General features: G+C 37.7%; 1 protein-coding gene across 1 annotated transcript; it reads left to right on the top strand.

Moving 5' to 3' along the window:
- Positions 1-175: 175 nt before the first annotated feature.
- LOC140230549 (calcium-activated chloride channel regulator 1-like) lies at positions 176-27,867 on the top strand. The gene is made up of 11 exons (XM_072310694.1): positions 176-313; positions 3,511-3,784; positions 4,759-5,054; positions 10,874-11,104; positions 12,262-12,492; positions 13,865-14,155; positions 15,286-15,513; positions 18,990-19,137; positions 25,829-25,960; positions 26,480-26,695; positions 27,260-27,867. Exons 1-11 carry the CDS (start codon positions 176-178, stop codon positions 27,865-27,867), a joined length of 2,793 nt encoding a protein of 930 aa, XP_072166795.1.

Genomic DNA, 27,867 nt, shown 5'->3' with positions numbered 1-27,867 from the left:
ACCACTTGAATTTTGTGGAAGAACACGAAAGTATCAAGTTCCTGAAGATCGTCATTGTTCTCATCTTCATTGCGCTATTCGCTTTCATTAATTCTTTGATAAATCTAGCATTTCGTATATAGTTAAGTCAAGAACCAGAATGATTTTATTGCGTTTTGCTCTTCTTTGCCTTTTAATGGCTTCCTGGATGTTTGCCAGGGGCTCGTGCGAAGACAAAAACGAAATTCATCTTCAGAATGGGAGATACACCAACATTCTCGTCGCCATTGATTCCAATGTTGAAGAAGACGACACACTGATAGAACATATAAAGGTTTGAGTTTTCACTTTCTTAGTACACTGCAAAAAGTCCGGTGTTAAATAGTGAACACCGAGCTGGTGTTAAATTTTCGGTGCTCATTTATGGTGTTAAATTAACACCCCCGGGTGTCATTTCCAAATTTTAAACTGTTTTTTGAAGAGTTTCTTAGTAACTGCACTTCTTGTTGATTTTTAATTTAAACAAGACGATCAAGAATTTTACATTAAAATGCTAGATTTTTGAAAAAATGTGAAAATAATTTTACACCAAAGTAACACCAGAAGCTTATTGAAGCTGGACGGGTGTTAAACCATTGATATTAACACCAACAAGTATCAAATCAACACCATGTGGTGTCATTTTTTAATTAACACCAGTACAGTGTCAAAATAACACCTGGTACAGTGTCAAATTAACACCACGAAGTGTCAGGTGAACACTTTTCAACACCATCACAGTGCATTTTTAACACCTGTGGGTGTGGTCCTTTATTGAAGTTTGATCGGTGTTAGATTTAACACCCGTGGTGTTAAATCTAACACCCATGTTTTTACAGTGTACCTGTATAAAGATAACCACGAACAGGCTATTGAGAGACGTTTCATTGGAGTCATCACTTTCGATGTTCGTATGAAAGATATTTTCGTTTCCTACAATATTGGACATTTTGTTTAGGCTGGTGTGCAAGAACATAGATATAAAAATAACGGTTTGTGGATTGTAGTACTGTACCAGGTAGCTAATTTCTTTGTGTGTTTTTTTTTTTCTAATTGCGCTGGACAAAATATATCTAGCAGCTCGATGACAAATACAGCTTATATAAGGTTCAAGTTGGGTACGATATTTCGATCCTCAGAGTCAAGTAGCTCTTTATTCTTGATCTTTACTTGAAGACTTTGAATGAATCCAATAAGCAAAACCAAAATCAGTCGTGTCAAACGGAAAGAAAACTAACTTGATATCAATTCTATGAATTGTCAAATTTTTGGTTTACCTAGTAAGGAAATCTCCAGCACAGATAGGGAAGGAGCTAGGGTACAATGACATGTCAGACGGTACAATCATTATTATGATTGTATGAATCACATTTCGCTGCCAAGCACATGGAAATCAACGTGGCAGTGGTAAGAGTTGTGTCTGCCGGACAGTTGTTATAATGAATTATAAGTGACTGCTATACATCGTGCAGTGTAGTAACAGGTTTCTGGCTATATATTTGGGGGGGGGGGGGGGGGGGGAGGGGGGGGGGGTAAATCGGCTAAAATTGAATATTGAAATCTTTGAATATTGAGGGTCAAATCTTTCTTTTCTGAAGGGTAGGGATTCATGGGTGCCGACCCACCAAGGTACATTTGAAAACGAATAGCACCGTGATACATTGTATATACAGTGAACATCGAATTGGATATGGTCGACTCCAATAGAGATTTTCGGCCTTTACAGTGTACTTTAATACTTAGACATCAGTGGCGGTACACACTTCGTTACGAAGATTCTCGAATAGATCCGAACTGGGCCAGCCTTCCGGCCTAATGAATCGGCTGCTATCAACCGGGTCTTGATGTTCTCAGCAGTAGGCCCTATACTAAATTAAGACATGAATTTCGACATTGTCATGCGAATTACCGCCAATGAATAAATGATAAATAATCTATAAATTATTAATAATCAATAAACATCAAATCATTACTCAATAATCTGTAACATTCAGAGTGTAGGAAGCTCGTCTAAAAGTCCTCTGAATTTTCTCTTGAGAAGAATCCTTAACCGCGGTAAGTAGAAATCTTTAAAGACGTACTAACTGTGACATACTTTTGACGGTGTCTTATATAGCTACAACAAAGTCCTTCTCGCTCTTAAGGAATGGCGATAGAAGCGAGCAATGGATGGATCTAAATATGTCAGACCAAGACGACGCTACGTTTTTTTTATTAAAGTGAGGGGGTCCAGTTTATGGAAACAGGGACATCGATTCATTTTGAGTATGGAGGAGGGAGAGACATTAATGAGAGTTAATTATGTCCCAAAATAGGCTGACAAGCAAAAAAAAAAACAACAACAAAAAACAAACAAACAAACAAACAAAAATCAAACACACAAAGGGGGGGGGGGGCTTAACATTTTCTGATGACTTTTCCGGGGCTAATCGGCTTACAAGCAAAAAGAGGAAAAAAGCCTTTGCACATTGGATTCCTTTTCCTTACTGACAAGCTTAACAGTTTTTGATGCCACTAGTCTTACAACCTCGGTTCCTTAAAAGCAAGTGAAAACCCTATGTTTTCTGCAAAATAGTATACCCCCCGAACAGCCCTTGCATCGAGCCATCAGAGGGTGATATGCTCGCGATTTAATAAAGGGGTGGCATTAGTTGAGACGGGGATTGAGCTTTAAAATTTTTGCGAGATACTAAGAAACCACTTCAGGGCAAATATTTTTTTTGGGCATTTAAAGTTTATTTGCTACAAATCGGTTTTGAAATGGCTGAGATATCAAAAAAAAAAGTAATACAAAGCGATCATGATAAGAGGTGGGTTCCATCTTTCATTATGATCACTTTGTTTCGGATACCTCGGCCATTTCAAAACCATTTTTTATCAAATAAACTCTAAATCCCTCTCAGAATTACATGGTCTTTCATAACATTTTATGAGAGGTTTCTCATTAGGTCACAAAAAAGTTTGAAACCTGAAATCCCATCTGAGCCAAAACTTTGAGCCTTTTAAAAGCTAACATCAACATAAGGGCCTGTCAAAAAGGCTAAATGCTGCTAAGAATGATTTTTACAACATACTATCATGATTCAGTTGTCAAGGTCCTTATCATCCAATTTTGTCAACCGCCCCTCCTTGAGTTTCGTCTGTTTGTTTGGAGTGTTTTTGAAGAGGTTATGGGAGGGATCTGGAGTCCTTTACAGTACTCTCTTCTAGGCACAAATTAGTCCAATTTCATGAGATTACAGGGGTACAGCCATGCATAGGCCATACATCTGTCTATGTTCATGCAGATTCACGATGATTCCCTATGCAATCTTCTTATGACCCTTACAGACGTACGAGAAGTCGTTCAATGCTTAAATTGCGCGGGAGATTGCATCACGGCATTGAAACATCGTTTAACTGAAATGCATTGATAATAATACTCTATGATTTTCAGTTCGGTGAGGAGAGACAACTTTCATGACCAATCTTGTTCTTGATTTATTTCATTAGGAAACCTTTAAGATAGGCTCAGGGATTCTCTTCAATGCAACGCAGCGAAGACTGTACTGGAATGAAATAAAAATTCTCGTTCCCATCACATGGAGTCGAAAACCCGATGTCTACGAGACGGCCACCTATCAGACGTTTGGGAGCGCCAACATTCGGGTCGTGGAGGGACCTGCCAAGAATCCTTCGGTAACGAACCAGGCCGGGTGCGGGGAGCCAGGGCTGGATATGACGCTAACATCTGGGTACCTTCTTCAGAATGTTGACATGTGCGTGGGTAAGAGAAACGTTCCGACTCGGACCAGGGAGCTAATCATAACCACGTACCTCTTTGTTCCGACGCAACGTTGATTGTTTCTTTGCCAAATTGCAGGTTCGGCTTTAATAATCATTGCCCTTTCGTTAGCTGGATTCGTGTAATTACTGTTTGTGACTATGGAACCACCGATGAACAGAACTCTGGTACTTTACAGTCTTTGCAAATTAATCAGGGGTGATAAGTCATTGTGAATTGTTTGGTTGGAGATTCGGGCAACAGGAGTGGGATGGGGGAGGGGGCTGCAGCCTCACTTTAGAAATGAGGGGGAAATAGAAAAAGGAATCAGAACACCCTTGATTACTTAGATTCTTCCAATTTTACGGGAGGGCCGGGGAATGGAGGAGGTAATATTAACCTCTGACCCTCTCAGCCCGGCCCGCCCCCAACACACTTCCTAAAGTACCGCGGCCTCTGTTTTGTCAAGACTTTTAACCAAACTCATTACACATATAATTTCAACGAATTGACAAGATTGTCTACAGACAAATGAAATTAAAGAAAAACAAAAACGGAAACACCTAAAGACAGTATGGAACATGCAATTATTTTGTGAATAGAGGGTCGTAGTGTGCTGGCATTAAAAAGGAGAAAGAGAGAGAGAGAGAGAGAGAGAGAGGGAGACAGAAAATCCTTAGATAGCAGATTCATTTTATTTTACTCTTTTATTTTTTACTTTTTTTGAAATTGATATTCATAAAAAATCCATATATTTGTAAATAGCAAAATGAAAATTTTGATGTGGTTTTTGTTTGGTTAGGAAAGCGGTCAAAGTTCAAAATTATAAGGTCTTTATTTTCAGAAAGGGACAAACATTCTAGTTCATCGCGCACCATGGCTTACACAGTATTCAATGAAACAGTATCATGACACCATGGGTACTGTATCATCAAGATTAGACCTGCGTTTCTGATTTTTTCTTGTTTTTCTCGCAGGGAAAGCGATGGTCCGGGAATGGGGCCGGTTGAGATGGAGTCTCTTTCCCGAACACTTCACTGGCTCAGGTAACGGGGAGGCAAACCAGTACGAGTTGAACGATCGCTTCGAACCGACAAGGTGTTCGCGTGATTTAACTGGCGACATGATAGATGGGAGTGGCATACGGTGTGGAGAGAATCCTACTAATGGGTGGGTGCCGGAGGAGTGCGTATTCGTACCCCATCCCAGCGACCAAACGGCCAACGCTTCTCTGCTCTTTGGTCACTCTGTTGGCTCTCAATGCGTGGACTCTGTGAGTTGAACATGCTTGTAATCACTTTCTTATACCAAGCAATGACTCACATTACCCCTTCATTAGATCTCTGTAAAGAATAGGGTGGTTGAAATAAAAACACATCTTTAGTTGTGGTATCATTTGAATTTATTATGACTTTAAAATAAGGCTCCTTTTCCAACCATTCAAATTCAGGTAGATATTTACTGCAATCATAATAAATTGTATGTGATGATAAACAAGTGTAAACTACATGGTGAAACTGTCTCATACTCTTTGATGGCAGAATATTTGGTTATCATGCTGACCGATTTAGTTAAGCAAATTTCTGATGAATGTTTGAAAATTATCTCAACTCTTGTTTGTCAATGTCGCAAATTGTTGAAGGTAACCAAAGCCCGTTCTTATTTCTGTGGAGGGGGAGGGGGTATGTAAAAAGGCTACTTTACAATTATTTGATGATGATAAATGAAATTACAAATACAAGAATACAAGAAGGAGACTCACTGTCTATTCGATGATGTATTTGTTTTGTATACATAATTATATCACTCAGCAAATAAAAAGAAAGTAAGAACTTTTTCGGGGTTATATTTCTCGGAGAAAATTTTGGTGAAAATCAAGACATTTGCGCCATATCAAAGGAGATTCAACTGGCTATCAACCTACCGTAGGTCAATGAAACTTTACGCATGAGCGAACACATTCGTTTTGCCCTCCAAGGCACAACAGTTATAACTGCAAAAATCGACATATTTCCTTTCATTTGCAAAATAATGCCATTTAAGATAACAATAATAAGAAAAACCAATTCAACACAATGATAGACATGAATGAGATAACAAAAATAAGTTATCATTCTCTATATTTTTTTTATGACCTCACACATAAGCAAAGTGGGAAACTGAAGGGGGAGGGAATTTTCTGTCAACTCAACTTCAAATTGCATATAAGGAATAATAATAATAATGAGGTCTTTTTTATCCAGGGTAGCCACTCTTCTACGAGAGGGCCCTGTCATTATTATTTCCTTAGCGTTGCCAGGTATAAAGTATTAAAGCACAGAGATAATTATATGAACAGAATTTCTGAATTCATTCTTTTAATTTAATAATTCAAGAATTCATGAGACAAATTCATAAACGAAATATTTTTTACGATTTTCTTAATTTGACAAAGGAATTTAAATTTCTACCATTTTTTTTTTGATATTGCTTTTTTTCTCACTTCATTTGAATTTGGTTTTGACAGAAGACTTTTCATTCTTCTCTAGTATTTTTAGCCTTCATTAAACCTTTTGGCTTCAAAGATATCATAGGGATCATAGGTTTAAATTTGAAACTTAATTAGTGTTTCTTATTGTAATAAATTTCTCTTTTGTGCCTTAGAAGAGACAAACAAAGATGTTCACTCATGAGTTAAAATTTCCCTTTTTATTGACCTGCCAGGTCGATAGCCAATTGATTTATCTTTAGCATATAGTGTTTGATTGATACGTTAAGTTTTAGCCAAACGTTCCATGAGAAACAAACTTTAAAAGTGTTTACTATTTTTGCTGAGTGCATATACACTACATAATAGACACAGCCTTATATAAGTTATTTTTCTTTTCTTTTAGGTGGCCTGCGAGAAAATAAAGAAAAACAAACCAGAAAAAAGTCAATTGATGAAACATTATCATAGAATAATCATGAAAATCATGTGAAAATAGACAGGTATGATAAAGTAACTCTTCAAGTAACATGTAGTATGACTAAAAAAGAATAGAAAAATAAGAGAAATGATATAATGTGATAAACAATTAAATTAAAACCGTGCTTATTGTGAGAAAATCTACAGGTATGACAAAGGGATTCTATAATGTCGCATATACTATCTAGTCAGAAATAAATGGAGGAATAAACATTATTTTTTTTTTTCGTGACACCCATATTTAGAAAATCATCATATTCGACAAAGGGGAATTACTAGTGCTTTTATTATAAAGGAAATGGCGGTGCAATTTTGCCGTAGGGGGGAAATGGCCTCATCAGAATCTATCATACTCCAGTAGACGATCCCATAGATCATGAACATGACCTGGAAGATTTAGATGCACGTGTTTTTTGTTGTTGTTGTTGTTGATTTGTGTTCAAGAAATATTACATTAGAATTAGCTTGATTGCCACCTGGGCAAAATTGGTAAACCTTTTTTTATTATCCTGATTAGCATATGCATAATATGTAGTACATTGCTAATCTTACACCTGGAAGCCAGAAAACACAAAGAATACAACATTTCACGAGTAGCAACAGCTTTCATTTTGACATGATGTAAGTTTCTTAAACATGCAAATGAGCATAATAAGTCAATTTGCAAATGTACAATAGTCTAGCAGATGGTATCATACTATGTATATGACACGGAAAAATTGAAATATTTCATCCATAAATGTGTGCACCAGATTGTTCTAAAAATGCATGCAAAAGCACCGTCGGGTGGAGGGGAACATCCTTCCCCTCCATCTCCCGCCCCTCGGTCGTTTCACTCTTTCAGAAAGGTCCACCATTTCCTTGTCATTCTAAACCTCAAAGAACTTGTTTTCAGACTGCCTTGATTAAAATTAGCAACTTATCACATATTGCGCTTACTGATAGACAATTAAATAAAGGTATTAATCTTCCAAGGCTGCCCAGGTGACAACCAAGCTTAATTAATTTCAATACGTGTACACATCTAGAACACAAATCGACTGAAAGCCTATACTACTAAACAACTGTACAATGTCATGTACCTGGTAAATGGTACCATCTACCGGACTATTGTATACATGCAAATTACTGTAGAGAGGGGCCGAATGGGGCGGAGATTGAGAGAGAAATGTGGAGAAGGGCAAGATGATGTGAAGACGGTGTGGGTGTGTATGTGTGTCTATGATGGAGATGGTTATACGGCACGTGGGTTCGGGTGGGAGGTCGTGCAGTCAATGAAGACAAACACTCGACAGGAGTCCTGTGAACAGCAAGCAGAGAGGTCTGTTTTATTGACTCATAATATAGTCACAACACAATTACAGCTCCCAAAATGTACTTTAGGAGAACCCTTGAAACACTATGTGTGCACATCATCAAGTCCGCACATGTTTAACACCAAAACAACTCATTCATTATAACACACAGATACCAAGTGAGTTATTGTCTCTATAACTATAAAAATCCACAATGGAGTATCAATAATACATTGTAGTATCATAACTAGTGAAAACATCTGCCATATAATCAACTGTATGTGACATAACTCTCCCTCTGGGTGTTATTTCACTTATCATGACTGTTAAAAACCACTATAATACATTAAACAGACTGTAAATGGCTGGATACAAAATGTTGTGGAACCATTTGATACAATGTAAATGTGTTGTAACAATATCTGCTTTTTGAGACTTATGAGTTGCAACACTGTGATGTCTATTCACATAAAGGGCTCACTCTATGGAATGAAATCATACTCTCCACACTTCATGATAAGCAGCCAGTGTCATGTCCACTCTGTTAGTGTAATATCAGACCCCGTATAGTAGGATAAAGGCTTTTAACATGTGTGACTACTAGTCCTTGCATATACATATACAATACATATCTTATTCATCATTATTTGTGAAAAGAATTATTGTTTTAGAGTCCAGCAAAGATCTGACTCAAACTATGCTATTTTGTTTGAATGATAATAAAAACAAATGAGACAGCAGTTCTCTCTTCAATGATTTGAATTGCTGAACAGTTTACCAGAGCCTGAATGCATCCTATTATTAACACTTCCACATAACCCTTCTATAAGATCACCTTTGCTCTTAGATAAAAGTCACGCGATATCATATGGATAAATCCTCTCTTCCACCAACCATTCCTAACATCTGCAGATCACTTCGTCACAGTCAAATCACCTATCCCTACTCAAAACAATTACAATCACACATCTGATCCATATAGGTTTCCTCTATTTTAAATCTGGAATGTCAGCAAGGGGTATAATAATGCTGAAAAATTACATTATACCCAACTACTGCGGATCTTACAACTTTAGATCACAGGGTACACCAACTATGAAAAACAAATGCAAATCTACACAATGTCTCAGCATGACAAACCTTAAATGATGGTAACGGCAGTGCAATACACCTGTATTCTTAACTCCTCCATTGTGTGTGTCAAAACTATTATGATCGATACTCAGGTAGCTTCTTAAATCTCTTGCTAGACGACACACAAGATACCCTAGTCCCTCTTATCAATACAGAATCTTACTCTATTAGGGAGAGCAGAAGGAATAATATTCCCTCTTACAACCTCAGTGGTATTACATCATAAACCCACAACACTTCCACCATAAATGCATTACCAAAATGTAGTATAGGTAAATAGCTTCCATCAAAAACCATCAACTCAGCATCTTATCACACTATTATAGGCGCCCCATACTACACAGCACCATGTAATACCAGAGTACACAGATCACGCTAAACGCCCTATACTGTTACACAGCGCTACATAATACACTGTTCAGTACCGTAATTGGTCACGTACACAAACCTACGCAGGCCTGCAGCCCTTGCATTGTACTACTGCACTACGAATACATTGTGCGCACAAGACTACGGCAGCCGCAATTAACTACATACGTCCCGTACACACAACACACGTCCGTAGACCGACTTAGCACAGGTACGTACATACATAAGTTACCGTGCATTCAGTGCCACTGAACAAAACCACCATCAACCAAGACAAATAGAATGGCTTCATGTAAATTCTGACAAACACTCTCACTCCACATAATATGCCTGTTTGGCCCTTAAAACTCTTCATATCAATTACCAATACTGATAATACAGCACCATAACATCTAAGCACTGAAATTCTTGAGTAATTTGTGACGTTCTCATTTCCATCAACTCACCTGTGAACAGCAAGCAGAAAGGTGCCTGCCACATGGGGGCGCCCCTCTGTTGCTGATGTCTCTGCATAATTAGCACATCCCCACATTACCTCACTATGCTCATTTGCATGCTTAAGACACTTCCATCATTTCAAAATGGAAACTGTTGTTACAAATGGCTTCCTCTTCAAAGAAAACCCTTGAAAAGTTGTATCATCAGTGTTTTAGATTTGTTAGATCAGAGTTAGCAAAACATTGCACATTATGCTTGTGAGCTAAATATGTAAATTGGACTTATAAAGAGACTACAGGTGGGCAACCAAGCCTGATTTACTTCAATACCCACCTAGAACACAAACAAACAAACAAACAAACAAACAAACAAACAAAAATCTACTTAACAACTTAAACTTTTCCACGTCATGTACATAGCATATGGTAGCATCTACTACACTGTGTACATAAATATGTAAATTAGCTCATTATACTAATTTGCCTGTTTAGACACTTGCATCATTCAAAATAGAAATTGTTGTTATAAATAATGGATTCCTTGTTATAGAAAACCCTTAAGAAGCTGTATTGTAAATGTTTTCAGTCTTCCTGCATGGATTAAAATTAGCAATTACATATTATGCTATTTATACAACTTGTAGCTGAATATGCTAATCAGACTACTTAAGATAATTGTCCAATGCTTTCAAGATGACAGCCAAGCTTAACTTACCTCAATATCATCTGAAATACGATTCATAGATTAATGAAAAATGCACGAGCTTGTCAATCTTGAGTATATTAGGGAGATTTTAAAACTGGTATATATTCCGGTATAAATCTCTGCTTTGGTCATTTTATGCTTATGACGAAGCAAGCGTGTGATACTTAAAAAATATTTTGACATCAACTCTTCCATCTTTTGCAGATCTACCAATTTTGCGACGACATAGTACACAATTACGAGGCAAATAATCTACAAAACTATCGCTGTGGAAGAAGGAGTGCCTGGGAAGTGATGAGAGGAACCGAAGATTTCACTAATGAGGAAAACCGCGCGGACCCAAATCTTGCAGACATCCCTGAGCCTTCGTTCACTATCCTTCAGCAGAATATCCGACGAGTGGTTCTTGTCCTAGACACCAGTGGCAGTATGGGGGTGAGTAGGACAGGGCGTTATCATAAGAGTCACCTGCACACCACACATATATAGTCATAAATATTACCACTATAATTTTTCGTTTATTGTTTTTTTTTATCTATAGCAACACAGACATGAAATAAAGATAGGTAAAATAAGAGGTTACAGTTTACCTAAAGCTAAAGCTACTTTAATATTATGAGCTTGAATAAAAAAAAAGATGGGAATGTAGAAAATTGTATAAACATTGACGTCATGCTACATAAACAATACAAGAGTTGTGACTTTACCTTATGCAGATAAGGAGTACTGTCAAGATTCCACATATTTCATAACAATATATCAATCATAACCATCCTACTGGAAAGAACACAGTGTCCCACAGTGTGTTCACAGTGTGATCACATAGTGAACTATAATGTGAAAACGCTCGAATTTACATTTTGTAGATGATTTCACACTGTGGTGTGGTTTTCACAGAGTGTTCACATCGTAATGCTTTGTTTCACATTGTGAGTTGATGAATCACATTGTGTTCACACTGTTAAAACTTAAACTTAAAATCAAACTTTATTTTCTGCAAAAACCAAGCAATATCACTGCTGAGCGGCTCTAACCGTCCATCAACACTCTTTTTGTTATAGTCTTCTTCTATCTCTTTTCTCTTGAGTAAAAAAGTCTGGTAGCCCAGTGTAAAGACAGAGCAACAGACACTCACAAATACGCACAAATAAACGGAAAACGGGACTTGGAAAGGAGTAACACTACTAAAGGAGAATTTACCATAAGACAAGACAAATGAGATAAGACATAACAGTAAGGCAACAGAACAGACAAGAACGTTCAACAGACTGACAGGGATAGCAACCTGGTCTGAAGTATGTCGGGGAAAAATATTGTGACGCGAGAAAAGGACAAAGTGATAGAGAAATGATCGTGGGAATATCGTATTGTTGAAATTGTTGAAAGATTACTGTAATAGTACAGACTGTCTTGTTGGTTTAAGTTGTAATCTCTCTAAAGACATGAATCCCTAAGGCGCATATAAATGTTGATATTATTATGACTGTCTTGACCACATTTCTAACGCTCTCCTAGAAGTGGAAAGGGGACTACAACTGATGAAATAAAACAATAATATATCTTTCTTTAATCTGTTTTATCTTCTATTTAAGAGTTTTAACAGAATCGACAAGCTGATTCAGTCTTCGGCCATCTTTATTCGTCACTACATCCCCGCTGGTAGCCACCTTGGCATCGTCACATTTGAAACGAATGCAACAATCGAAGCAGACCTCACACTGGTTGAAAACGGCGACAGCTCTCGAGACTACCTGGTCAATGCACTGCCTACCCGCGATTATGGGATGACCTGCATCGGCTGCGGTATAGAGGCCGCGCTAGACGTGAACCTCTCTTCGTGCTCTTATTAAGTCTTTAGTTCTGCTGCGGTTTGAGTAATGGGAATAAAGGGAAATGAAACCAAATTTACATTTGGGTCTCATTCCTCTGTGATATTTCATCTGCATGCGTGTCCTCTAAATCTTCGGTAAACGACTACGAAAGGGCTCCGTGGGACGAAATCTGGCTCGGGAATTTGTTTAAAAAAAGACAAAAAGAGGGAGTTATTGACTTTTGAAATGGAGATTTTCCTAAGTTTCTTTCTCTCCCTCTCTCTCTTCCTCTCTCTGTTTGCACACCTGTGGAATTTTACAAGAGGGATGACATATCTTCAAAAAGGACAGAAAATTGATTAAATCTCGAGATAAATTCCTGCATTTCCTGATATTTTCAAAAGCTCATTCCGCACTCACCTGAGATAAGGGGTGAATTAAGCAACGTTCTGTTTTTGTTTTTGTTTTTGTTTTGTTTTTTGTTTGTTTGTTTGTTTGTTTGTTTGTTTGTTTGTTTGTTTTTGTTTTTTTTTTGGGGGGGGGGGGGGGTGGGGTCTCTCGGCCAGGAAAATAGTACCGGGGTGGCGGGGGTAATGTCAGGTAATGAAGGCAGAAATATTACTTTCAGAAAGAATTAGTGCAATCTAAGAAAATCTGTTGAAACAAATGCATCTTTCGGTACCGCCAACCAAGGATAAGAAGACTACAGGAATTTGTGATGATAAAGATTTTGCGATGTCACGCGTGGACGAAGATAGAAAGAAAATATCGAGAGAACTCCACAACATTTTACTTCTTAAATGAAATGAAAAGTGGCCCCTACATCCCCTATTAAGTTACTGACAAAAGTTAAGGATTATGCTATTTCCTTTGCTTTCTAAAAGAAGGATAATATTATTCATCATGTTCACCATACTTCTTAAAAGAGATTTTGGTAGTCCACGCTTTTTTTTACTGAGCTAAAGAAATATTAAATGGTATCGTTCTTCTTTCTTTTAAAGATATTTTCTTTTTGATTGTCTACGCGTGATGTCACAGTAGTCTACAGCGCCTTATCCAGTGATGGAGACACCGAAATGTTGAAAATTCATAAATTTTCAACAAACCCCGATTTTCCTAAAACTTCGCTAAAATTATATTCGACTATTGCTGCATTTCTCACTTCACAAATATATTATATGGGTTTTATTCTCCTTTAAATAAGGTACGAAACAAACTAATGAGATTCGTTAGCATGATACAAAGACTAAGTGAAGCTCTTGGTTCATAAACGTTAGGAGTAAAGCGTAGAATGCTGAATGGTTGGATTGCTGCATTCATACATTCAACAATTAAGTATTCCAGTTGCACTACACTTATGCAATGTATACATTTTCCAACACAGGTACTTGGGGATATTACAAATGGTAGCTATGTACTTCTGCTGAGTGATGGTGGAGAAAATGAGTATCCAACTATCGGAGACACCATCCCCGCCATCAATGAGTCTGGTGTTGTGATGGATACCATTGCCGTCACCGACGCGGCCGATGAACAGATGGAGGATCTTTCGTCCATGACAGGTGGGAAACCTTACTTCTGTATTGATGGAGGTAGCAGCGCTTGTCTGGCCCGAGCCTTCCTAGCAACATTATCTGCACGTCCCGAACTCAACTTCCTCCCCGTTCCAATTCAGGTTAGTGTATGAATAATCTCCAACACAGTTGATTTTTGTTTTGTTTAGTTTTTATTTTGATAACAAGATATAAAGATATACTGAGATTGCTGTCACATCGGACTTCGTTGGTCCTCACTTTAAACTAACTTTAAGAGATGTAATTTGTTTGAGGACCTTAGCCGCCTTATGATGTCGGCATCTTTCAACTGACAAGTCAATTCAATATCATCATTTCTCCTGGTCAGTGAATAACATCTTGGTGATGAAATATAAGAATCAAGCTGTTCCCCTGTAAGATTTTTCTTAAATTCATTGTGGCTTGAAAAATTCATCCTGTATCATCATGGATGATAGCAGGGCCGGTGGAACCGCGGAGGGAGGGGGGTGGGGAGGAGGTTCGGCCCGTTTGTTTGTTTTTGTTTGTTTGTTTTTTTGCACAATACATAAAAATACATAAGATGTAATCCTTTTGCCACCCCCACACTTTCTTTAACCCCGAATTCTACCAGAGCGTTGTTGTTGTTGTTGTTGTTTTGTCGTTGTCGTTGTTGTTGTTGTTGGTTTTTTTTTTTTTGGGGGGGGGAGGGAATGGGCGGATGGCGCGGGTAAAGTCTTTTTTTTTAAGTGCGGGGGAGTGAGTTGTTTTTGTTTTTCATTTTCGTTTGTTTGTTTGTTTGTTTGTTTGTTTGTTTTTTGCTTGTTAGCAGATGAAACCAGGAGGTGATGGCACCAGATATATGATGAGGGCCCCCATTTTTTGAAACATGGAGCTGGCCGTGAAAAACTAATTTATCTAATTACTGACTGAATTATCAAATTGCTGAATGGCTAATGGTTTGTATATTTTTGCATAGTGAAAGGTTAATCCTCACAACTTTTATAGGGCTCAAGTGCTTTTTTATCTACTTAAACATCATTACACAGATGGGTTAGGAAAGTTTGATAGTATTATGGGTTGGTACCCCAACAATATCACACAACATTTGTGATGTTTAACGGTATGTGATCTTGTCTTCAAACACCGTTACAAACGTATTGACGCGTATCTATTAAACCAACAAAGCTTGCCAAACAAGTTAATGAATGAGAAAAAAAAAACTTGCCATGAGGCACTCAGAATATTAATTACTGTAACTGTTCCTTCCTAGGTATGGATGGACGATGTGCATGTGTCGGCAACTGGACAGGAAATCTGTTCTTTCGTCATCGGTGAAGGAGAGGGCAATGACACGGTGATTGCAGTAACTCGATTCGTCGATGAAGAAGTTGAAGTCAGTGTCGAAGGACCAAACGGAGAATATTTCGATGAAAACTCTCAAGGCTACCAATCAGACTCCCAGAGAAGGATTGTATCCATCACAATCCCCATTGCTGAAGTGAGTTGTCAATGGGGATTTCTTTTGCTTTTCTCGTCAATCATGATACCCAAGCTTAGGCTACATGAATAATGTAATCATCTAGTATTCGGTAAGCTGAACACATAAGATTGACAAGAAAATCGATTGTCCTTACTCGTGAAAAAAAAAATGGTTTTAACTTTGACACTGTTTGGGATTCAGAGTAGCACATGATTATGCAAAATAGTCACAACTGTATATTACCTTTATTCTTGTCGTTTGCTTGTAGGATATTGCTTTCAGACCTTTTGATTGTTTAAAGTGTCGTTCATGCTCTCAGTATGATTGTAAATGATTCTAGTACGACAAAGTAAAAAAAAAAAAAAAATATGCCGGAGCGTCCATGTCATGTCGATGGACTTATTGGAATCTCTTTGTTTGTTTGATTTGATTTGTTTGATTTGATTTATTGGTTTCTGTATCATCATTGTACATGCACACATTCATGTACAAACATAAATATAATAATAATAATAATAATAATAATAATAATAATAATAATAATAATGATAATATATATATATATATATATATATATATATTCATATATATATATATATACATATATATAAGTATTTTCTTGTTCATTGCATGTGTACAATGTACAGCAAAGGTACAACAAAACATACAACAATGAATAATACAGAGGGGCTACAGCATAAGCGTAGCTTGATTTGCGTGCCGCCTCCGTAGCATAACATGATATTATATTTTACTTCGGAAGGAGAATAGGAGGGAGGGATGACTTGCATAGCGATAGGATAGTTGAAATGAGAAAGGGAAAGGAGAGGTTTGTCTGCTTTCACTAAAGGTTTATACAAAGTAAAGTCACCTGTATCACTGATTAGCAAGACATGACAAAATATTTCCTCACCGAGGTATGCAGGTGGACAGTTGATACAGGTCATGGTCGGTTACATAATCATTATGACATAATAGATTAATTGCGTCGATATTTCTACGAAAGAATGTCATGTATAATACATTAACAATGACGATAGAATTACTGATATTTAGATAACAACATTGTTTTTACAGCCTTCCTAAAAGAATACATGGACTTTAAACTTCGAATTTCAGAAGGAAGAGAATTCCAAACATCGGGTCCAGTGTGTCTGACAGATTTCAGAGCCATCACTGTTTTGGCATTATACAAGTGAAACTTATCAGATTGTCTTGTTGGATAAGAATGTATTTCCTTGTTTAATTGAAATAGTGAGTAAAAAGAAGATGGCAACTGGCCATTATGTAAGCGAAACATAAAAAGTGAGTTTTGCAAAAAAAAAAAAATTAATGTCACTTACCTTAAGTGTTCTTAATTCTGCGAGTAAAGGATCTGAATGGTCTCGATAACCTGAGTTGGTGCATATACGTATAGCTTTCTTTTGCAAAAGTAATATACTATCAATGTGGCTTTTTGAAGTTGCCCATACAATGTTGCAATAAGAAATGTGCGATAATATTAACGAATTATATAACGTAAATAAAATATTCTGAGGGACATAATACTTTAACTTCTGAAGTATACCAACATTACGAGATACTTTATCAGAGATATATTGTACATGAGCGTTCCATTTCATATTTTCATTTATATATATTCCGAGGAATTGAATACTCTCTTTTTGTTCCAATAATACTCCATCCACCATGATATTTAAGTGTTGCATTTCATTGTTGTGCTTCTTGTTATAAAATACATAAAATTTGTCTTTTTCAGATTAAGTGATAATCTATTACTCTTAAACCACATAGATAATTTCGGTAATTCAGTATTGAGAGTTCTTAAGAGCGAATGAATCTCGGTCGATATCATTTCATTTATACTTCGATTGATTTTTTTGTTTTGTTTTGTTTATCAGGGTTTGTGTGTGTGTGTGTTTGTTTGTTTGGTCTTTTTTGTTAAACATTCCAGGGTGATTGATAGCTCAGGTTGCAGGACTTGTTTATCATATATTTTCAGTAATTTCACATAAGTGTTACAACTTTTCCTTCCAAAAGAAGATTTTGATTACCGTCTGCACAAGGAAGAAGAGTAACCATGGTAACCAATTTCATTTAAACTCACACAACTATCTACGGATGCGTCATATTTATACTACCATTACTTCAGTTCAGTTGAGATTGATCTGAACATTACTTGTTGAAAAGATTATTTTATTCAGACTGCACTTGAGGTCATTTGTGTCAGAAAGAGAACTGTCGGGTTTTCTCCAAAAATCTTTCTTTTAGAAGACCGCAATAATCTACCTAGAAAATCTAAATCAATCAACTTTATTTAAACGCCTGTGTAAGAATTTGTGTTTAGTTAAATAGTATTCTTAGAACCTAGTCTTCGTAAAGGCAAGTTCTCCTTTATTTTGTCTTTCAATTTTCTCTTCTCTGTAGATATGTTTATATAATTTAGTGGTACATTGTATTTGTGCAAATATTAGCTTGTTTGTCATTTCAAATAAGCCAGTAAACTTGCAGAGGCTTCTCCGTTCATTCTCATGATTTTGCACTGATTGCATTTTGAATTTTACATGGACAATTTACATGAGCATCCAATCGCTTGCAAAACGTAATGTGTCCATAAGAACGTGACAACAGCAATTATACGTGTTCAACGACCCTACACTTGAACTTTACTTCTGTTCAACAGGCGGGTAATTGGACAGTAACCCTCAGTACTACTCATAGTAACAACCAAACAATGGGTTTAATGATTACAACAAAACAACGGAGCGAGACCGGGGTGGTGAACGTTGACGTCATTCTCGGATCTCGGGTAAGTTTGGTGGCTACATTATCAGTTTGTCAACCTCCTTAGTTTATCTTTTCGTGTTCGCAGAGATAGGGAGTCGTGGATCGTCACTGAAGCAAACATACGCTATTATTAAAGATTGCACGCATCTATGACTTCTGCTGCTTACACCTTAGTCAAGATTAGTACAGGAAAAGCAGAGAATAAATTTAAATGTTTGTCTTAAGGAATGACATCGTCCGCCGAAAAAAGGTCTACTTCGTATAATACTCATTGTAAAGATACCTGAAAATCTCAGGTTGTTGGATAATAGTAAGACTTTCGTTTGAGACTCCGAGTTAAAAAGTTGCCGTGACCCTCGAACATTGTCCAAACTACAATTAAGACTTCATCCGAGATAGAATGCATGATGTCAACCTAGTATGTTGTATATCTAACATCAATGTTTGCACTCTGTCATTTTTTTTTGTCCAATATCCCTTACCATACAGTCAATGTAGACCATCTGGTTGACAAGGATGTCCGCTGAAGGAAATGATTTGAAATAATTTTCCCTTTGGTACAGAAACAATGATCAACAAAGAAATGAATAATGAAACAAGCGAATTATGTAGGTTTTAGTGGGCAGTGTTAGCTCATAGCATATTTGTGAACTATATACATGTCTTTACAATTTCAAAAGCCTTACATTGTTCCTTTGTTATTATAGAGTATAGACCACCACACCACTCCCATGCTTGCGGTGTACGGTATCGTGCAAAAAAACTACCAACCCGTTTTAGGGGCCAGCGCTGAAGCGATCATCCAGAGCTCGGTCGGTACTACATGGCTGCTACAGCTGTCTGATTCGGGAAAAGGTCAGACTTCATCATGTTTACTGACAATTTTGCGTTTACTAACATTATCCAATATTAATCTGTGTGACATAACATAACATACATTTATAACAAATAATTCCCCCGACGAGAAGAAAGCTAGCTTGATGCTTGGCTGAGGTTTGCCCGGCATACACTCTAAGAAAAAAAGGTTCTCAAATGGTTCTCGTCGGCTCCAAAATGGTTCTCATCAGATGGTTCTCGCAAAATGGTTCCGATGAGCACCTATAAATGGTTCCCAAATCGAAATGGTTCCGTTCGTCACCATTTGCTAGTATGCGACCCAGTCCCCGAGTGTTATTTGTTGTACTCCTGCAGGTCAAACAATATCTCTAGGTCCACTTTCATTTTCCCTTGCTGTATATTAATGAATGCCAGATGTAAGAATCACCAAAACTGTGGTATTGGTACAAAAATATTGTATGTGTTTCTACTGCTGTGATAATAAAAAGTACATATTGTTTTTATCGTAGACTAATGACTTCTCTTGGCTGCGTGCCAACCAAAGAGATTATAATCTCTTTGGTGCCAACTGACAGCTGCCACCATCCAATTTTAGCGCTCGATCAGATATGCGCACGCGTAAACGTACACATAACTGCACTGTAGGACTATGTAACCGCGGCGGCACGCGCCGCGGCTATGTGTAGCCCTGTGCTGCCTGCCTGCGCCTTGCCTGCGCCTATGCAATTCAAACCTACCACCGCATAGCGGCAGAGTGTGAATGCAATACCCATGCATGCATAGCAGCAGACGGCTAGTGTAGACACTTTTACACATAACTCTAAGCTCTACACATAAACACATCACACCCATAACGAACGGCACCCGGTAACGTTAGACATTAATTTTGACAAAGTGGACAGGAAACGTGTCACTGTCAATTCCATTTTCGCCATGGCAGTCATCACAATTTAGGAGAAGAGGTAAGATTTTTAGTTTTAATGTGGTTTTATCTCATTTTTAGATGACCCGACATTCGTTGGTACAAAATCAAGTTAGAATATTACGTGTTGGATTCATCACTCAGACTCAGTTTTCGTTTTCAGTCAGTGATTAACCTTTAACGGTTAGCTAAATCCTAATGTTAGATCTAATTTCATCGAAGCTGCTATCTTGTGTAATGTTTACCAGGTACAGTAGATCCAGATCTAACAATAACATGTTAGGCCTGACACTTTACAATTAGAAATTTGGCATAGCAATGGCTCATGGGCTAGCCCGAACAGACGCCGTGCGGGCCGGAGCATGGCTGTCACGTTTTTACAGCGACTGGGCCGGGCTAAGTTACTTAGCTAGGTATGCATGTAACGTTTAGACATTTCTATGCCTATTAAAAATAGAGTCTATTAACTCTGAAACATAGCCCAAACGCCGAACGCAAAGATAACTGTGTACAAGGAGCGCCCCGGGGTAAGGTCTATACCGTCTACATGCAATAAGGGAATTTGTTCTATAACTAATACTGTGTCAGTGTTAACGTTAGAGCCAATGGAGGTCTGTCTACAGCCCAGTAACAATAGGCCTAACTGTTAGGTCAAAATCTCTTCAGTATGTTTTCAGGCTTGTTCTAAGTGAGGAGTCGCGTCATGTAATGCTATGTTCTGTTTATCAAATTATAGCAATGACATTGTTTTATTAACGCGGTGAAGGTCTATTGTATCTTTCAATTCATATATCAGGGAAGTGGACACACCAACATGCACAGAAACCAGGGAACAAGTAACTCTGGCCGGGACGATGAAGCAGTACGTACGTGTTTGGGTCGCTGGTGCGGTTAGGGAAAAAGGTAGACTCTACATTGATCAGAGAGACAGCCCGTGACAGACCGTTGACAACATTGGCCAGAACCGTAGGCTTAACACTAGCCAAGAATGAGCTGGGCGGCCACAAGAATTCATCAATCAGAATAAGAGCCCGGGATAGCCCATTTGCAGCATCAGCCAGAACCCTGGGCTAGTCGAGAATGAGCTGTGTGGCTAAGACGATACATCGACCAGAATGACAGCCTGTGATAGCCCGTTGACAGCATCAAACAGAACCGATGGGCTAGTCAAGAATGAGCTGGGTGACCAAAAGAATACATCGATCAGAATGACAATTTTAGCCCGATAGCCCGTTGACAGCATCGACCAGAAACCTACGCTAGCCAAGAATGAGCTGAGTCAAAGAAAAAACACTGATGCTGCCAGAGAAAACCTTTGAGAAATATGTAGATAGGGTAGGTAAGTCCGTTTGCATTGACTTATAGGCCCGCATTCACGAAGGTGGTCTAAATTTAAACCATGGTTTATTTATATTTCTTCTGCGTAGATATGATTGACAGATTGCATACGCTATAAACAGGCATCCAGTAAAAAAAACAAAAAACGTGCATTGATGCGCGCATGTATTGGTACGCCTATTTAACGCTTATTTTAGACCATGGTCTAAATTTGTACCATGGTCTAAGTTTAAACCACCTTCGTGAATTCGGGCCATAGTGTATTTTATAGCTGCTCTTTCAGAATCTGCCGTCAACCAAATATTCATGTCAGGCGACTTTTTGTTGGTTTGTGTGATGGAGGGTCACATATGTTTTGTTATGATCCCAATACAGTATTTGCAACTTACAATGTACCAGTGATAATGTTTCACTATAATTTGCATTTAACATCTTTGAATCAACTGTATTGGGGGGGGGGGGGGGTTGACGTAATGAGATCAGACCAGATGCCAATCTGAGAAGTGGAGTCATTCATAGTTCTAAACTTTAAAAGCACAAACGGAAAATGCTCTTTATACTTCTCCAGTCATTGTGTGGTCGATTTCTGCTCACTTTTAAAGTTTGCACCTAGACTGGCAAAACTTATTGCATTTATACCCACGCAGGAATTACGTATTGTGTAGAGAATTGAAGATTATGTAATTTATTTCAAAGCACTGATGCACCTCTTGTCACCAGTTTATATTGCTTTTGCAGAAATACAAAATGTACATGTAGGTGGTGGTGGTGTTTAAAAGACTGTTGGCAAATTTGGTGAACAAAATGACAAAAATGCTAACAACATATTATTGTCATAGCCAGGTTATAGGACAGCAAATTCAAACCTCAGCTTTAGGCCTGCATTATAGTATACTCTAATGAATTTGTTGCTCTGCTTTAAAAAAAAAGTGTAAATGAAGAGTTTGTTCGCAAAAACCGATAAGTCCATATTTGCCAAATGGAGATATTTGCGATTAAAGGTCAAGAACAATAAAGAGAACAATAAGAAAATTGTTGCTTCTTTTGACCATAACTTCAAAAATGTACCTTTATATGTAGTAACCAATATATAATTTAAAAGGTATTATTTTGTACTTTATGACAGAGACCGTACTTCAAAATCTTCAAAAATGGACTTATCGGTTTTTGCTATCAAACTCTTCAAATTTTTATCGATTCCCAATGTTATATATTTTAGATCATGGTTGAGGAATTTTGTTCATTCATGCCTGTGAAACTGTGTGGGTGTGTTATCCTAGCTCTTTTCCCCTTGGGATTCTTATTATCCTTCTCATCATAAAACAATGTGTTCTTTTCTTTTCTTTTCTTTTTTGTGTGTGTGTTTTCGTAGAACATGCTGTAAATTGTCAGAAGTCATGATTAACCTGAATTGATACTCTTCTTGTATTTGCAGTTGTATAGATGTGTCTATGTGCTTTCAAATTGCAGAACAACAACAAAAAATGTCACTCGTATACAAACAAAGATAAGTTAATTCAAGTACTCGACGTTATGAGTGTGAAGTGAAGTGAAGTGAAGAAGTGTAAAGCTTATCCTACCCCAAATATCATTCCAGCAATATAATGTGTGTTTTCTGTGACAATACCAAAGGTCCTGTTTAATGGAATTGTTTTCCTGCCCTTTGTAGTTGCTTTTAGGACAAATACGTTAAAAGAAAAAAAAAACAACACTGAACAAACTAGCAAATATGTGGAAAAAGTTCCTCATACTGCTTAAGCAGGTAATGTACTTGACCTCTGCCTATCTTAAAGGGACTGCACAGTACTGGTTGAGGTGGGGATTCATGTTTTGAACATTCCTAAGTGAGATAATGAGAAACCTTTTATGAAATATGAAAGAGCATGTAATTTTAAGAAGGATTCAACGTTTATTTGATGAAAATTGGTTTTCAAATGGCCGAGATATCCAAAAAAGTGATAATAATAAAAGGCGACAGGCCACGCCTTTTATTAGGATCTCTTTGTTTCACCTTACTTTTGGATATCTCAGCCATTTCAAAACCGATTTTCATCAAGTAAACTTTTGATACCCCTTAGAATTGCATGCTCTTTGACATCTCATAGAGTGGTTTCTGAATATCTCGCAAAACGTTAAAAGCTAAATCCTCAACTCGACCAGAACTGTACACACCCTTTAAGACTTACACAGTTATACTGTATCTCATCCATGCAGGAATTATTTCACAGAGAAATAGAAATTTTGTTATGTACATGTATTTCAAAAGCCTGATGCACCTCTTGCTATTTCATATCATCTGTACAGAGATGTGTGATGCTGTTTCAAGAACTGCTCGGTACACAATTGACAAATATTGTGGAAAAAAGATAGTGAACAAATAAAAATATTTTGTTAAGAATATTTGACAGATTATAACATGACAAATACAAACCTCACCTTTAGATTGTAAAAGTGAAGGTGAATAAATACATTTCTGCGAATTTGTGAAAGCAAATTTCTATGGTTTTCAGTTATTGAGTAATGTTTCATGAAAAAATATTGGTGAATGTCATGTACATGTATTCATGCTTGTGAAACTGTGTGTGCATGGGTGTGTTATCCTTGCTCTTTTTTTTCCAGTGTCAATGATAATGTATGATATGCTGATGTATTGCTCATATACATGTTTTGAACGTATGTTTGATGAGATGAAATTCAGATGAATTCATTTCATTTCAAATGAGTTTGTGATGCACATTTTCAATGCAGATAGGTAATGTACCTTTAAGAATGGTGCCAGTGAAGCACTTTACCAGCACTGCATGTGAAACACACCAATACTAGTACTACATTCTAAGAAAAAAAAAAGGTTCTTTTGAGCACCATTAAATGGTTCTCAGCACTGTCACAATAGCGACACCTTTTTTGGAGCTTGTGAGAACCTTTTTTAAATGGTGCCTGTCAGCACCTTTTAACATTGGTGCCCATTAGAACCTTTTCCAACGAAATGGTTCCCATGAGCACCTTTTGAAAAGAGTCAAAAAGGTGCCCATCTTTAGTCAAAAAGGTGCCCATGGGCACCTTTTAAATGGTACTCACGAGCACCATTTCATCGGAAAAAGGTTCTAATGGGCACCTTTTGCAAAAGGTGCCGACAAGCACCATTTAGAAAAGGTTCTCACGAGCACCTAAAAGGGTGTCGCTATTGTGACAGTGCTGAGAACCATTTAATGGTGCTCAAAAGAACCTTTTTTTCTAAGAGTGTAGCAACAATTAATGTACCGATGTGCAAAGCGTTCATTCATGCATGCAGTATTGAAAAATATCGAGGATGCAGGCCTATAGGTGGATGGAATAGATCGTCAGTAGATGTGTGGAGAAAAATGTAGGCCTACATAATTTCGAAAACATCAGTGAACCGACCAGTTTTGTTGTTTAACGTGCTCAATGATTAAATGACTCTATAGGAGATAATTCAGCTGTATAGCGCTCACCTTTAGAATGTCAGCAAGCTTAGCGGCGACATATTATATTTCAAACATGAAGAACTGTGAAAATAGGGACATGACTGACAATCATTGAATATTCTTTGTATCCAATCTTTAGCAGCAGCACGAGGTGCTTTAGATGTTAATGGAATCAGGTCCACCCAAAAAATAAATAAACTAAAAAAGAGAGAAAAAAATCCCTTTAAACTTTCCAAAAATAACATTAATCGTATGCGAAATAAAAGGACGATATGATATTTTAAAAGTTCAAAATTTTTCGGAAAACAGGAAAAATGGTTATTTCTTGCTGATACAGGCAAAAGCATATTCCCATCCCAAAATATATCAGAGGTAACGTTTGTTCTTTTGTTATTGTGCGTGAAATCACCCATATGGGTAATTTCATATTTATACAGCTGAAATGTGAGACTTTCGTCATTTCTGTATATGAAATCAATAAGAAATTATGAAAGCATGACACCATCAGCTTGCTTGTTTAAATATCCATAACGACTGGTCAAGAAGTGATTTCCGAAGAATTGTGAAATTTCAGAATGTCATAACTTCTCTGTTTTTTATCCCATTTTGATCACTTTTGCACTGTTTTGCAGGATTTTTTTTTTCTTGTGAAATTGAAAAAAAAAAATTGAAAAAAAGTCTGGAGTTAATTTCCTTTAACTGATGCATATCGTTACGCAAGAAACAGGGAGATGTTGAGGCGGTTACACTTTTTTTTTTTTTTTTTTTTGGCCGACGAAGACGCTTTGTTCGAGGGGGAAAAACAAACAAACAAACTGTTATTTCTTTGACAGAGTATTAAGAATTGGTTACAATATCATTGAGTTGCATTGTTTCTTCTTCTTCTTCAAAAGAAAAAAATGTGAGAGTATTATTGCTGAATTTCTGTGCTGAACGGATGAGACATCTCGACATTTTATCTCGAGTTCTCTGGTGGTAAAATTGCTTATTACTATGTTTAAAGGTTTTGATAAAGTCAAGGACGATGGAGTGTACTCAGGAGTCTTCCTTGAATTCGACGGAGATGGTCGATATGGCGTGACGGCCAGAGTTGAGGGTATGGTGACTGAACCACAGACTGAGAGCAACAGGAGACGTGAGTACAATCTAAGTTCCACCCACTACTTCATTCACTTTTTTTTTTTTCATTTTACATGATTAGTTGGGTTTGACTCAGTCTCAGACTGAGTCTAACCAAACTAATCAAACACCTTACTCAAAGCAAAACAAAGCCAAAGCATTTATATTAAGCTTTGTCGGAATTGTCGCATAAGCATTAGGCCCTACATAGAAAACGTTTCTGTTCTTTTCGTTTGGACTACAACATAAGAAGAAAATGAAAGAAATGAGATATTGGTTTAGATCTGTAAATTCTATTATTTTTTTTATTTCCTTCTGTAAGAGGTTGGGAATATGAAATTACAATCTGGGGGTGTTTCATCAATTTAGTCAGCGCTGACTATTTCAGTAAAATCCTTGGTTTTGATTGGCTGAGATGCTCTGGTCACTGACTGTTACTATGGTTATTGTCAGTGACTGACAACTTGTCAGCGCTGACAACTTTCGTGACACGGTGCCCTGTACTCACTTTCTGGAGGTTATTGTTGCACTGCAGGTCGCCGATCTGTTGGAACAACTGTAGCGCCCTCACAGACGGCATTCATGCGATCTGCCTCGGGCGGAGCGTTCGTTGTTGAGAACTACTCACCCACTGCCCCTGATATCCTGGCGCCGTCCACCATCATGGACCTTAGGCACACAGCATTATACGACAGCAGTGCGGTGATCCTGGCATGGACTGCAGTCGGAGATGATTTCGACCATGGCCTAGGTACCGATAATGTTAGCCATCTTTCATATCATTGGCCTCCTTTTCATGCTCAGCACAGTGAACAAAAAGGTGTGTGTGTGTGTGTGTGTGTGTGTGTGTTGTTGCCCAATATTTAAATTACAATGTGTATAAACGATCATGAATTACCATAACAAGAGCATGATGTCAAAGTGAAAATCCAATCGGAGGACCATGACCAGGCTGGTCTTAGGATACTACTGTTGTTTTGTTGTTGTTTTTTTAGGGACCTGTGAAACAAACTCTAATTTGGAATAGTATTGTACATTGCAAGCATAGAAATTAAGAATAAACATCCCTCTAACGAATATTTTAAAACATTTAAGGGAAAAGAAGTTCATTGACTCTAATCATTCCTCCTCACAAAAGAAATTAAATGAGTGCAAGTAGGTAAGATGTGGGAGCTGCGCTTAATCATTATAAAGCAATTCTAGAAAGATGATATTCACGTTGTTTTTCTCTTTATTTAAGCATGAAGAAGCATGAAGCAAAAAGCATGAAGAATGTTAGAATATAAGGTGATGATATATTCTTTCGTTTGTCCAGCTTCGTCATATGAATTGAGGTATTGTATTGACTTCACCACACTGAGGACGAACTTCACAGAGTGTACTCTGGTAGACAACGATCACCTGCTCGAGGGTAACCTATCCGACATCGCCATCGCCGGCATGGAGGAGAGCGTCACAGTACAGCTCCCTGAAGGTTCCCTGAATGTCTCGCATCACTTTTCCCTGCGAGCATCTGACGAGGCTGGCAACGTGGGTTCGACATCAAACATCGTATCAACATCCGTTATCATTATCACTCAGGTAAACACTACCCAAGCTCCGACTTCGGGACAACCGATTGTACCATTAACTACTGCAGAAGAAGGCATCAAAGAACCAACAGTCACCGAGGAAAGCTATCCTTTAACAACGGACACACCCACTGAGGAACCGACAGAAGATAACACAGCTCTCATCATAGCCATATCGGTCGTCCTGTCCGTCGTGATCCTTGGTGGTGGCATCAGTCTCTTCCTTTACATCCGTTCCCCTCCAAAGGTTCACCCTTCTGGAGAGTCCGATACAGAGAAAGATGTGATGGATACCAAGGAAGATGAGAGTCACGTACATGAGCATTCCAACCCAGTCTTTGACGAATCTTAA

This window comes from Diadema setosum, chromosome 7 (genome assembly GCF_964275005.1).
Source record: "Diadema setosum chromosome 7, eeDiaSeto1, whole genome shotgun sequence".
Taxonomy (NCBI): Eukaryota; Metazoa; Echinodermata; class Echinoidea; order Diadematoida; family Diadematidae; genus Diadema; species Diadema setosum.
This window is presented reverse-complemented; position numbering and strand designations above follow the sequence as displayed.

Coding starts and splice junctions, on each gene's coding strand:
- LOC140230549 (XM_072310694.1), top strand. CDS start 176: ATGGCTTCCTGGATGTTTGCCAGGGGCTCGTGCGAAGACAAAAACGAA. Junction 3,785..4,758: donor GAATGTTGACATGTGCGTGG/GTAAGAGAAACG, acceptor TTTTTCTCGCAG/GGAAAGCGATGGTCCGGGAA. Junction 5,055..10,873: donor GCTCTCAATGCGTGGACTCT/GTGAGTTGAACA, acceptor CATCTTTTGCAG/ATCTACCAATTTTGCGACGA.